At 55.1% G+C, this 13,080-nt stretch overlaps 1 protein-coding gene across 2 annotated transcripts in view; it reads left to right on the top strand.

Annotated features, from left to right (window-relative positions):
* LOC116954700 (integrin alpha-9-like) overlaps positions 1-13,080 on the top strand; it is a 113,443-nt gene that overhangs the window by 96,715 nt on the left and 3,648 nt on the right. For both annotated transcript variants that reach the window (XM_076052451.1, XM_076052452.1), the window contains 7 exons: positions 3,901-3,990; positions 4,781-4,889; positions 6,263-6,370; positions 6,661-6,786; positions 11,289-11,408; positions 11,914-12,015; positions 12,925-13,044. In XM_076052451.1, the coding sequence (XP_075908566.1) occupies positions 3,901-3,990; positions 4,781-4,889; positions 6,263-6,370; positions 6,661-6,786; positions 11,289-11,408; positions 11,914-12,015; positions 12,925-13,044 (775 nt within the window). The remainder of the gene's footprint in view (positions 1-3,900; positions 3,991-4,780; positions 4,890-6,262; positions 6,371-6,660; positions 6,787-11,288; positions 11,409-11,913; positions 12,016-12,924; positions 13,045-13,080) is intronic.

The following is a 13,080-nucleotide window of genomic DNA, read 5'->3' as shown; positions in this document are numbered from 1 at the left end:
TCTGCTATGAGTCTGTCTGCTATGAGTCTGCTATGAGTCTGTCTGCTATGAGTCTGTCTGCTATGAGTCTGCTATGAGTCTGCTATGAGTCTGCTATGAGTCTGTCTGCTATGAGTCTGTCTGCTATGAGTCTGTCTGTTATGAGTCTGTCTGCTATAAGTCTGCTATGAGTCTGCTTTGAGTCTGTCTGCTATGAGTCTGCTATGAGTCTGTCTGCTATGAGTCTGCTACGGGTCTGCTGCGAGTCTGCTAGGAGTCTGCTATGAGTCTGTCTGCTACGGGTCTGCTATGAGTCTGTCTGCTATGAGTCTGTCTGCTATGAGTCTGTTACGGGTCTGCTGCAAGTCTGCTATGAGTCTGCTATGAGTCTGTCTGCTATGAGTCTGCTATGTGTCTGCTATGAATCTGTCTGCTATGAGTCTGCTATGAGTCTGTCTGCTATGAGTCTGCTATGAGTCTGCTACGAATCTGCTACGGGTCTGCTATGAGTGTCTGCTATGAGTCTGTCTGCTATGAGTCTGCTATGAGTCTGCTATGAGTCTGTCTGCTATGAGTCTGTCTGCTATGAGTCTGCTATGAGTCTGTCTGCTATGAGTCTGTCTGCTATGAGTCTGTCTGCTACAAGTCTGTCTGCTATGAGTCTGTCTGCTATAAGTCTGCTATGAGTCTGTCTGCTATGAGTCTGTCTGCTATGAGTCTGTCTGCTACGAGTCTGCTATGAGTCTGTCTGCTATGAGTCTGTCTGCTATGAGTCTGTCTGCTATGAGTCTGCTATGAGTCTGTCTGCTATGAGTCTGCTATGAGTCTGCTATGAGTCTGTCTGCTATGAGTCTGCTATGAGTCTGTCTGCTATGAGTCTGCTATGAGTCTGCTATGAGTCTGTCTGCTATGAGTCTGCTACGAGTCTGCTATGCGTCTGTCTACTATGAGTCTGCTATGAGTCTGTCTGCTATGAGTCTGCTACGAGTCTGTCTGCTATGAGACTGCTATGAGTCTGTCTGCTATGAGTCTGCTATGAGTCTGTCTGCTATGAGTCTGTCTGCTACGAGTCTGCTATGAGTCTGCTATGAGTCTGTCTGCTATGAGTCTGTCTGCTATGAGTCTGCTATGAGTCTGTCTGCTATGAGTCTGTCTGCTATGAGTCTGCTATGAGTCTGCAATGAGTCTGCTATGAGTCTGTCTGCTATGAGTCTGTCTGTTATGAGTCTGTCTGCTATGAGTCTGCTACGCGTCTGCTGCGAGTCTGCTATGAGTTTGCTATGAGTCTGTCTGCTATGAGTCTGCTATGAGTCTGCTATGCGTCTGCTATGAATATGTCTGCTATGAGTCTGCTATGAGTCTGTCTGCTATGAGTCTGCTATGAGTCTGTCTGCTATGAGTCTGTCTGCTATGAGTCTGTCTGCTATGAGTCTGTCTGCTATGAGTCTGCTATGAGTCTGTCTGCTATGAGTCTGTCTGCTATTAGTCTGTCTGCTACGAGTCTGCTATGAGTCTGTCTGCTATGAGTCTGTCTGCTATGAGTCTGTCTGCTATGAGTCTGTCTGCTATGAGTCTGCTATGAGTCTGTCTGCTATGAGTCTGTCTGCTATGAGTCTGTCTGCTACGAGTCTGCTATGAGTCTGCTATGAGTCTGCTATGAGTCTGTCTGCTACGAGTCTGTTATGAGTCTGTCTGCTATGAGTCTGCTATGAGTCTGTCTGCTATGAGTCTGCTACGAGTCTGCTATGATTCTGCTATGAGTCTGCTATGAGTCTGTCTGCTATGAGTCTGTCTGCTATGAGTCTGCTATGACTCTGCAATGAGTCTGCTATGAGTCTGTCTGCTATGAGTCTGCTATGAGTCTGCTATGAGTCTGTCTGCTATGAGTCTGCTATGAGTCTGTCTGCTATTAGTCTGCTATGAGTCTGTCTGCTATGAGTCTGCTACGAGTCTGCTATGAGTCTGCTACGAGTCTGCTACGAGTCTGCTATTAGTCTGCTATGAGTCTGCTACGAGTCTGCTATGCGTCTGTCTGCTATGAGTCTGCTATGAGTCTGCTATGAGTCTGCTATGAGTATGTCTGCTATGAGTCTGTCTGCTATGAGTCTGCTATGAGTCTGCTACGAGTCTGTCTGCTATGAGTCTGTCTGCTATGAGTCTGCTATGAGTCTGCTATGAGTCTGCTATGAGTCTGCTATGAGTCTGCTATGAGTCTGTCTGCTATGAGTCTGCTATGAGTCTGCTATGAGTCTGTCTGCTATGAGTCTGTCTGCTATGAGTCTGCTATGAGTCTGCTACGAGTCTGTCTGCTATGAGTCTGCTATGAGTCTGCTATGAGTCTGTCTGCTATGAGTCTGTCTGCTATGAGTCTGCTATGAGTCTGCTATGAGTCTGCTACGAGTCTGTCTGCTATGAATCTGCTATGAGTCTGCTACGAGTCTGTCTGCTATGAGTCTGTCTGGTATGAGTCTGCTATGAGTCTGCTATGACTCTGCAATGAGTCTGCTATGAGTCTGTCTGCTATGAGTCTGCTATGAGTCTGCTATGACTCTGCAATGAGTCTGCTATGAGTCTGTCTGCTATGAGTCTGCTATGAGTCTGCTACGAGTCTGCTATGATTCTGCTATGAGTCTGCTATGAGTCTGTCTGCTATGAGTCTGTCTGCTATGAGTCTGCTATGACTCTGCAATGAGTCTGCTATGAGTCTGTCTGCTATGAGTCTGCTATGAGTCTGCTACGAGTCTGCTATGAGTCTGCTATGAGTCTGCTATGAGTCTGTCTGCTATGAGTCTGCTATGAGTCTGTCTGCTATTAGTCTGCTATGAGTCTGTCTGCTATGAGTCCGCTACGAGTCTGCTATGAGTCTGCTATGAGTCTGCTACGAGTCTGCTATTAGTCTGCTATGAGTCTGCTACGAGTCTGCTATGCGTCTGTCTGCTATGAGTCTACTATGAGTCTGCTATGAGTCTGCTTTGAGTATGTCTGCTATGAGTCTGTCTGCTATGAGTCTGTCTGCTATGAGTCTGTCTGCTATGAGTCTGTCTGCTACGAGTCTGCTATGAGTCTGCTATGAGTCTGCTATTAGTCTGCTATGAGTCTGTCTGCTATGAGTCTGCTATGAGTCTGTCTGCTATGAGTCTGCTATGAGTCTGCTACGAGTCTGCTATGAGTCTGTCTGCTATGAGTCTGTCTGCTATGAGTCTGTCTGCTACGAGTCTGCTATGAGTCTGCTATGAGTCTGCTATGAGTCTGTCTGCTATGAGTCTGTCTGCTATGAGTCTGCTACGAGTCTGTCTGCTATGAGTCTGCTATCAGTCTGTCTGCTATGAGTCTGTCTGCTATGAGTCTGCTATGAGTCTGTCTGCTATGAGTCTGCTATGAGTCTGCTATCAGTCTGTCTGCTACGAGTCTGTCTGCTATGAGTCTGTCTGCTATGAGTCTGCAATGAGTCTGTCTGCTATGAGTCTGCTATGAGTCTGCTATGAGTCTGCTATGAGTCTGTTTGCTATGAGTCTGCTATGAGTCTGCTATGAGTCTGTCTGCTATGAGTCTGCTATGAGTATGCTATGAGTCTGCTACGAGTCTGTCTGCTATGAGTCTGTCTGCTATGAGTCTGCTACGAGTCTGTCTGCTATGAGTCTGTCTGCTATGAGTCTGCTATGAGTCTGCAATGAGTCTGTCTGCTATTAGTCTGCTATGAATCTGCTACGAGTCTGCTATGGGTCTGCTATGAGTCTGCTATGAGTCTGTCTGCTATGAGTCTGTCTGCTATGAGTCTGTCTGCTATTAGTCTGCTATGAGTCTGCTATGAGTCTGCTTCGAGTCTGCTATGAGTCTGCTACGAGTCTGCTATGAGTCTGCTATGAGTCTGCTATGAGTCTGCTATGAGTCTGCTATGCCTCTGTTCTCTCCTCTTCTCAGTCAGAACATCGAGCACAACGAGACCCTGGACGACAACCAGGAGCTGCTGTCCATCCCCCTCCGCTACGAGGTGGACACCACCCTGCACGGGTCTGTGGACATCCGCGGAAGCTCCCTCACCGCACACCGCGTGTCTGTAGACATCCGCGGAAGCTTCCTCACCGCACCCCGTGTGTCTGTAGACATCCGCGGAAGCTTCCTCACCGCACACCGTGTGTCTGTAGAGATCCGCGGAAGCTCCCTCACCGCACACCGCGTGTCTGTAGAGATCCGCGGAAGCTTCTTCACCGCACACCGTGTGTCTGTAGACATCCGCGGAAGCTCCCTCACCGCACACCGCGTGTCTGTAGACATCCGCGGAAGCTTCCTCACCGCACACCGCGTGTCTGTAGACATCCGCGGAAGCTTCCTCACCGCACACCGCGTGTCTGTAGACATCCGCGGAAACTTCCTCACCGCACACCGTGTGTCTGTAGACATCCGCGGAAGCTCCCTCACCGCACACCGTGTGTCTGTAGAGTTCCGCGGAAGCGCCCTCAATACATCGACGTCCTCATGGTTATGATCCTGCTACAGCAGATGATGATGCTGATGCTGATGCTGCTGATGATGCTGCTGATGTTGATGATGCTGCTGCTGCTGTTGATGGTGCTGATGATGAAGATGCTGCTGATGATGCTGATGCTACTGATGATGATGCTGATGATGATGGTGCTGCTGATGATGCTGCTGATGATGCTCATGATGATGCTGATACTGCTGCTGATGCTGCTGATGATGCTCATGATGATGCTGATGATGATGATGATGCTGATGATGCTCATGATGATGATGCTGATGATGATGATAATAATGCTGCTGCTGCTGTGCGTGAGTGCAGCTCGGTGTCCCAGACGTCGATTCTGTACGGAGGCGACTTGTCAGACCGCGAGGCCGTAGCACTGCCCGGCCAGCCGTGTCACTTCCAGTGGCTCAACTTCACCTTCCAGGTGAGCCGCTCACCCTCACCTGGTGAGCTCACCTCTTGTGACTCACCTGGGTGAGTCGACTCACCCTCACCTGGTGAGCAGGCCTCTTGTGACTCACCTGGGTGAGTCGACTCACCTTCACCTGGTGAGCTCACCTCGTGACTCACCTGGGTGAGTCGACTCACCCTCACCTGGTGAGCAGGCCTCTTGTGACTCACCTGGGTGAGCCGACTCACCCTCACCTGGTGAGCTCACCTCTTGTGACTCACCTGAGTGAGCCGACTCACCCTCACCTGGTGAGCAGGCCTCTTGTGACTCACCTGGGTGAGCCGACTCACCCTCACCTGGTGAGCAGGCCTCTTGTGACTCACCTGGGTGAGCCGACTCACCCTCACCTGGTGAGCTCACCTCTTGTAACTCACCTGGGTGAGTCGACTCACCTTCACCTGGTGAGCTCACCTCTTGTGACTCACCTGGGTGAGTCGACTCACCCTCACCTGGTGAGCTGGCCTCTTGTGACTCACCTGGGTGAGTCGACTCACCCTCACCTGGTGAGTTGGCTTCTTGTGACTCACCTGGGTGAGTCGACTCACCCTCACCTGGTGAGTTGGCTTCTTGTGACTCACCTGGGTGAGCCGACTCACCCTCACCTGGTGAGCTCACCTCTTGTGACTCACCTGGGTGAGTCGACTCACCCTCACCTGGTGAGCTCACCTCTTGTGACTCACCTGGGTGAGCCGACTCACCCTCACCTGGTGAGTTGGCTTCTTGTGACTCACCTGGGTGAGTCGACTCACCCTCACCTGGTGAGTTGGCTTCTTGTGACTCACCTGGGTGAGTCGACTCACCCTCACCTGGTGAGTTGGCTTCTTGTGACTCAACTGGGTGAGTCGACTCACCCTCACCTGGTGAGCAGGCCTCTTGTGACTCACCTGGGTGAGTCGACTCACCCTCACCTGGTGGGATTGTCTGGGTGTGGGCACCCGTGTCTCCATGTCCCCGTGTCTCCATGTCTTTCAACTCATGACCCCGTGTCCCCCGTGTCCCCATGTCCCCACAACTCCCTGTCTCTGTATCGACGTCCCCCACGTGTGTACGTTGCATTCGGTCCGGCCACCGCCCCCACTCAGTCGAGGCGACCGTGGACGCGCCTCTGAAAGCGCCCGCCATGATGCAGCGGTGAGCGCCGTCTTACCGCCGATGGCCAGCAGCAAACAGCGGCCGCTTCCGCGGGGAGGTCTCCCCCGCGTACCCCCCCCCGTGACCCCCCCGTGACCCCCCCCGTGACCCCCCCCAGTGACCCCCCCCGTGACCCCCCCGTGACCCCATGCCCCCCGTGACCCCCCCGTGACCCCATGCCCCCCGTGGTCTCCCCTGTGTCTGGGCCCTCGCAGGCATTGAACCTGGGCCCTAGTCAGGCCCCTGGGGCCTTTCTCGAGGTGCTCATCCCGTCTCGCCTGCACCCCGAGGGGCCGCACGCCCTGCAGCTGCACGAGGTGCAGGTGAGGACAGCGGCAGCGGCGATATCATCATCAGCAGCAGCAGCAGCAGCATCGTTGGTGTTGTTGTGTTGGGAGCATAATAACCATGATCAGTGCCAGCCGCTTCACCAGCAGCACCAGCAGCAGCAGCAGCACTATCATTATTATCAGTTTTAGAATCATCGTCATCATCATCGGCATCATCAGCAGCGTTATCATCATCATCATCGTCGTCAGCACCATCATCATTGTCTTCACGGAGAGTCTCCGAGATTGACGATCCCCGCATCCCCTGCCCCCCGGCTGTGAAGGTGTCCCCGGGTGGGGGGTCGTGCCTGGGGCCGGCGCTGGGGGCCGTGTGCATGACGCCCGAGCAGCACAGCGAGAGCGTCTACCAGCTGTTCAGCTTCTTCAGCAAGAGTGGGCGCAAGCTGCTGGTGAGTGTGCCTCGGTGTGTGTGTGTCAGTGTGTGTGTGTGTGTCAGTGTGTGTCAGTGTGTGTGTGTGTGTCAGTGTGTGTCAGTGTGTGTGTGTCAGTGTGTGTGTGTGTGTATCGGTGTGTGTGCGTCTACCAGCTGTTCAGCTTCTTCAGCAAGAGTGGGCGCAAGCTGCTGGTGAGTGTGTGTCAGTGTGTGTGTGTCAGTGTGTGTGTGTCAGTGTGTATGTGTCGGTGTGTGTGTGTCAGTGTGTGTGTGTCAGTGTGTGTGTATCGGTGTGTGAGCGTCTACCAGCTGTTCAGCTTCTTCAGCAAGAGTGGCCGCAAGCTGCTGGTGAGTGTGCCTCGGTGTGTATCGGTGTGTGTGTGTCGGTGTGTGTGTGTCGGTGTGTGTGTGTCGGTGTGTGTGTGTCTGTGTGTGTGTGTCTGTGTGTCTGTGTGTCGGCAAAACAACCCCCTACCCCCTCGCGGTGCCGGACGGGCAACTCTGTCGTGGACAGTGCTGTGGGGGGAGATCCAATTTTGATTGGCTCCTCCCCTCATGGCATATGTGTCCACCACAGGGGCTAAATGGGGGCTCAGAATGGGTGCGAGGGGCTCGTAACCCCTCCACCTTCAATTAATTACCACGAAACCACGAGTTAAACTGAAATATGTAACTAATAAGCTTGTGCCGGAGGCCCCGGGGGGCCAGGCGTCAATGACGTCTCCTGTCCAAACCCCAATTGGCGGAGCCAGGAGATTGAATATCCACCCTCGGGGCTCCTCCAGAAACAATGAAAAGCCACTACGGGTGGCCACGTGGAATGTTCGAACGCTCACTGCAGAGGAGAGGCTGCCACTCCTCTGTCGGGAGCTGGACCGGTACCGCCTGGATCTATGCGGCATTCAGGAGGTCCGGTGGACCGGCTCTGGCTCCTGCCACCATGAGGGGTGGACAGTCCTCTACTCGGGGCAGCAGACTGCCAAACAACAGGGTGTGGCTCTTCTTTTGAACAAAAGAATGAAGGGGGCGTGGGAGTGTGGCGGTGAGGTGTGGGAAGCTGTAAGCCCCAGGCTACTTTGGGCTCGCCTTCCCATCAACCGGAGGCGAGGAATGGTGGTCGTGGTTACTTATGCCCCCACCGAAGATGAACATCCGTGGAGGGATGCAGGCAAAGCCGATGAGTCAGATGCCTTCTATGACCTCCTGTCACAGGTGCTGGCTAAAGTGGCCCCTCGGGATAGAGTCATCATGTTGGGTAACTTCAATGCCCGAGTTGGTCATGATACTGGCACCTGGTCTGGAGTGATTGGAGGGCATGGGCCAGATCAGCTCAATAACAACGGTAGGAGGCTGCTAGATTTTTGTGCAGCCCATGGGCTTGTAATTACCAACACGCTGTTCCGGCATCGGCGCATCCACACAACATCATGGATGCATGCCGGGTCCAAGCAAGAACATCTGCTGGACTACATAGTGATGGACCAGCGGATGCGAGCCTATGTCCTTGACACCAGGACCTACCGTGGAGCTGATCTGCCCTCTGACCATCGACTAGTCATCTGTAAGATGCGCCTGCCATTCTTCCACTCTGGTGGTGGGTGTACACCCAGGACCCCATTCCGACCTAAAGTGGCCTGGTCTCAGTTATCTGATGAAAGTTGCAAGCGAGAATTTCATCATCGCTTGCGGCTGGGATTAGCATCGTCCCCGACTCCTCCTGATGTCGAGGGTAAATGGGCGAGGTTTAGGACTGTGACTCATGCAGCTGCAATGGCTGCTTTGGGTACGCGGTCCAGACCTCCCCAGAGACCCTGGCTGACAGAGGAGGTGTTCAGGATGGTTGAGAAAAAGCGACAGGCCCACTGTCATCGGCTACAGAATCCCACGTCAGAGAATGAGGAGGCTTACCGCAGCCTTCGCTCGGAGGTTCGGAGAGCCGTGAGGCACTGCAAGGATGGGTGGTGGTCGCGGGTTGCTGAGGAGATGGAGTCTGCCTCAGTGGCCCGTGATCACAAATCTCTATTTAACTCCATCAAAAAAGTAACCTGCAGCACCACACCTATTACCATCATTAGGGGAAAAAACGGTGATCCAATCTCCAACCCCCAGGAACAGGTTTGCAGGTTTGCTGAGCATTTCTGTGAGGTCCTGGGGGAGGGAAAATCCCTCAGCCAGGAAAACATCGTGGCACAAAGTGAGGATGACCCTGCTGAGGCTGCGGTGCCTCAAATATTGGAAGAAGTCACCCCCTGTGAGTGGCTGGCTAAGGTGCCATCTGTTGAGGAAGTACTGAAGGCGATCCAGAGTCTGAGACCAGGAAAGGCAGCGGGCAGAGATGATCCCCGAAGCGAAATGCTGAGGGAGGGCGGCGTTTGTGCACAGACTGCCCTATATGACATCATAACAACAGTCTGGACCACTGGATGGGTTCCGCAGGATTGGAAGGATGCCCTGGTGGTCCCCCTTTTTAAGAAGGGGGACCGCACAGACTGTAACAACTAGAGGGGCATCTCACTCCTCAGTGTGCCGGGAAAGGTCCTGGCAAGGATTATTCAGCATCGCCTTGCCAGGCACGCTGAGGAGAGGCTTGCGGAGCCCCAATGCGGTTTCAGGAAAGGGCGGTCCTGCACAGATGCCATATTTTCTGTCCGTCTGCTACAGCAGAGGTGTAGGGAATTCCAACAAGACCTACATCTCTGCTTTATTGACCTGGTCAAGGCCTGTGATACCATCAGTAGGCCTGGGCTCTGGGTCGTTCTTCGTGCTTTTGGAGTACCTGACCCTCTGCTCACGATCATTAAGGACCTTCATGATGGTGAGCGGGCCCGGGTAAAACTACGTGGCCGGGAGTCAGAGCCATTCCCTGTACACCTTGGGGTGCGACAGGGATGTCCTCTGGCTCCCACATTATTTAACATCTATTTTGACCACGTAGTTCGTGAAGCCTTCAATAGCTGTCCTGGGGGAATCTCCATATGGTACAGATATAATGGGAGGCTGATCGATGCCCGGGTGCGGTCAAGGGATGGCTCCCTATTGCTCAACCACGTTATGTATGCTGATGATTTGGTAATAGCTGCTCAGTCAGAGGAGGAGTTGGAGACGCTGCTGCTGAGACTGGAGCGTGCCACTAAGAGGTGGGGCCTTACCATCAGCCCCACCAAAACTAAGCACCTGCCTGGGTATTTTGTACCATCGGACACTCCACCCCCACAACTCCCAATCGGTGATGGGGCAGTTGTGGAGAGAGTGGAGAGTTTCCCATACCTGGGCAGTGTGCTTATGACTGGCTCCAGTTTAACAGCAGAGGTCTCACTCTGAATCAGTCGAGCGGCAATATCTTTTCATCGGTTGCGTAACGCTGTGTGGAAGCTACCTGGTCTGTCGCTCCGCACTAAGCTTCAGGTCTTCTCGGCCACGGTCATTCCCTCCCTTCTCTACGCTTGCGAAACGTGGACCCCCCTAATGGAACATCTTCGCCGGTTAGAAACATTTAGGCTGGCCTGCCTACCATCCATCCTGGGTTTAACCAGACTGGATTGTGTGAGCTCACAAATCCTTGAAAGATCTAGGCAAGGTCCCATCGGTGAGCTCCTCCGGCGGGCAAGGCTGCAATGGCTGGGTCATGTAGCCTGCATGCCCAGCCAACGCATGCCGAAACAGCTTTTGTTCAGCCGGATTGAGGGGGCTAAGCGGGCGCGGGCTGGAGAAGAGATGGAGTGATGTGGTACAGGAGGACGTGGAGCTGAGTGGACTTGCCGATGACTGGTACCAGCGGTGTCAAGATCGGCCTCTGTGGAGGAGGCTCGTGAAGGATGCTACTGGGCAGTTGGAGGTAGTCGCCCTCCAACAACAACGGAGGGCGGAGGAGCGACGCTCAGAACAACGAGCGGAGCGCCGGGTGGCTAAAGCACAGCAGGTTGGAACAGTAGGGGGCACAGTTGGTGCATCAGCCAGTCATCTCAGTCATCTTAGTCAGTCGACCCGTGGCACCTGGGTCTGCCCCATGACCTCCTGCCAGCGGGCGTTCGACACTTCACGTGGCTTCAATGTGCACATAGCCTGGCACAAGCGTCGTGGTGACGTCACCGCCACTTAGTGGCGAATGGCGGTTGTTGTTGTTGTGTGTCAGTGTGTGTCAGTGTGTGTCAGTGTGTGTGTGTCAGTGTGTGTGTGTCAGTGTGTGTGTGTGTCAGTGTGTGTGTGTGTGTCAGTGTGTGTCAGTGTGTCAGTGTGTGTGTGTCACTGCATTGTGGGTAGGACTGTGCGTCGTGGCCGGAGGGCTGTGTGGCGGTGTGTGTGTGTCAGTGTGTGTGTCAGTGTGTGTGTGTCAGTGTGTGTGTGTCAGTGTGTCAGTGTGTGTGTGTCACTGCATTGTGGGTAGGACTGTGCGTCGTGGCCGGAGGGCTGTGTGGCGGTGTGTGTGTGTCGGTGTGTGTGTGTCAGTGTGTGTCAGTGTGTGTGTCAGTGTGTGTGTGTCAGTGTGTCAGTGTGTGTGTGTCACTGCATTGTGGGTAGGACTGTGCGTCGTGGCCGGAGGGCTGTGTGGCGGTGCGCTGCGAGCTGGGACCCTTCGCCCCGGGAGAGACGCCCAGCGTCAGCGTCAAGGCGCTGCTCAACACTGACATCTTGCAGCAGGTACCCCCCTCACCCCCACCCTGAACCCCCCACATTCCCCTCACCCCCACCCTGAACGCCCCACATCCCCCTCACCCCCACCCTGAACCCCCCACATCCCCCTCACCCCCACCCTGAACCCCCCACATCCCCCCTCACCCCCACCCTGAACCCCCCACACCCCCCTCACCCCCACCCTGAACCCCCTCACACCCCCCTCACCCCCACCCGGACCCCCCACATCCCCCTTCACCCCCACCCTGAACCCCCTCACACCCCCCTCACCCCGACCCTGAACCCCCCACATCCCCCTCACCCCCACCCGGACCCCCCACATCCCCCTTCACCCCCACCTGAACCCCCCCCTCCCACCACGTCCGGTACCCCCCCCCACGCCCAATCCCCCACCTGCCCCCCCCCCCGAGTACCTGGCCCGCCTTGTCAGTTCAACGTCGGCAATGGGGGAGACAAAGGCGGGTGTGGCTGTGGCCCACGTGGACTACCCGGGGCGCCTGTGCCTGTGCAGGAGAGCTCCTCCGTGATCCAGTTCTCGGCGCGTGCCGAACTCCGCGTGCCGCACTCGGACCGAGTGGTGGAGCTCTCTACCGGCGCGCCGGGGACCATCGCGGTGAGACATCATCACCGCCGCCATCGTCACCATCACCGTCATCGTCACCATCACTGTCGTCACCACCATCACTGTCGTCACCATCACTGCCATCGTCACCATCACCGCCATCGTCATCACCACCGCTATCGTCACCATCACCATTACTGTCGTCACCATCACCGTCATCGTCACCATCACTGTCGTCACCATCACTGTCGTCACCATCACCGCCGTCGTCACCATCACCGCCATCGTCACCATCACCGCCATCGTCATCACCACCGCTATCGTCACCATCACCATCACTGTCGTCACCATCACTGCCATCGTCACCATCACTGCCATCGTCACCATCACCGCCATCGTCACCATCACCGCCATCGTCACCATCACCGCCATCGTCACCATCACCGCCATCGTCACCATCACCGCCATCGACGGCATCACCGCTATCGTCACCATCACCGCTATCGTCACCATCACCGCCATCAACGCCATCACCACTATCATCACCATCACCGCCATCCCCACCATCAACACCACCACCATCAACACCATCACCACCACCATCATCACCATCACCACCACCATCATCACCATCACCACCACCATCATCATCACCATCACCGCCACAAACTCGCCGACCTTCCGACCGCGAGCCGCCCGCTCCGCCGCTAAGCCGCCGTCAATTTTCCACGCGCGCGCTAAAGTCCGCGCACGCCACCAACGGCACGCGCTCCTGGGCCTCCCCTAGGTCGGCTCAGACTTAAACGAGTACCCGCTACAGCGTGCACGCATCGGCACCGCCACCCCCGCCGGTCGTGTGCCGTGCCAGCCTCGACAGATGCCACCCGCCAAGACGGCACTTGCCCCGGCAGGCCGCGAGGCTACGCGTGGCGGGACCTTTGTCTCTGTGCCCGTGAGCAGGTGGTGTTCGAGGCTCTTCACGACCTCAGACCCCGTGGCTTCATCGCCGTCTGGATCATCGCCATCAGCCTCATCATCGGCCTCCTCATCCTCATCCTCCTCATCGTGCTGCTCTGGAAGGTCGGTGTCCGGCCAACCGTCCTCACAGGAACTTAA

Source organism: Petromyzon marinus, chromosome 56, assembly GCF_048934315.1.
Source record: "Petromyzon marinus isolate PM22_M1 ecotype Great Lakes invasive population chromosome 56, UKy_Petmar_22M1.pri1.0, whole genome shotgun sequence".
NCBI classification, from domain to species: Eukaryota; Metazoa; Chordata; class Hyperoartia; order Petromyzontiformes; family Petromyzontidae; genus Petromyzon; species Petromyzon marinus.
The sequence above is the reverse complement of the archived record's forward strand: the minus strand, read 5'-3'. Positions and strand labels throughout refer to the sequence as shown.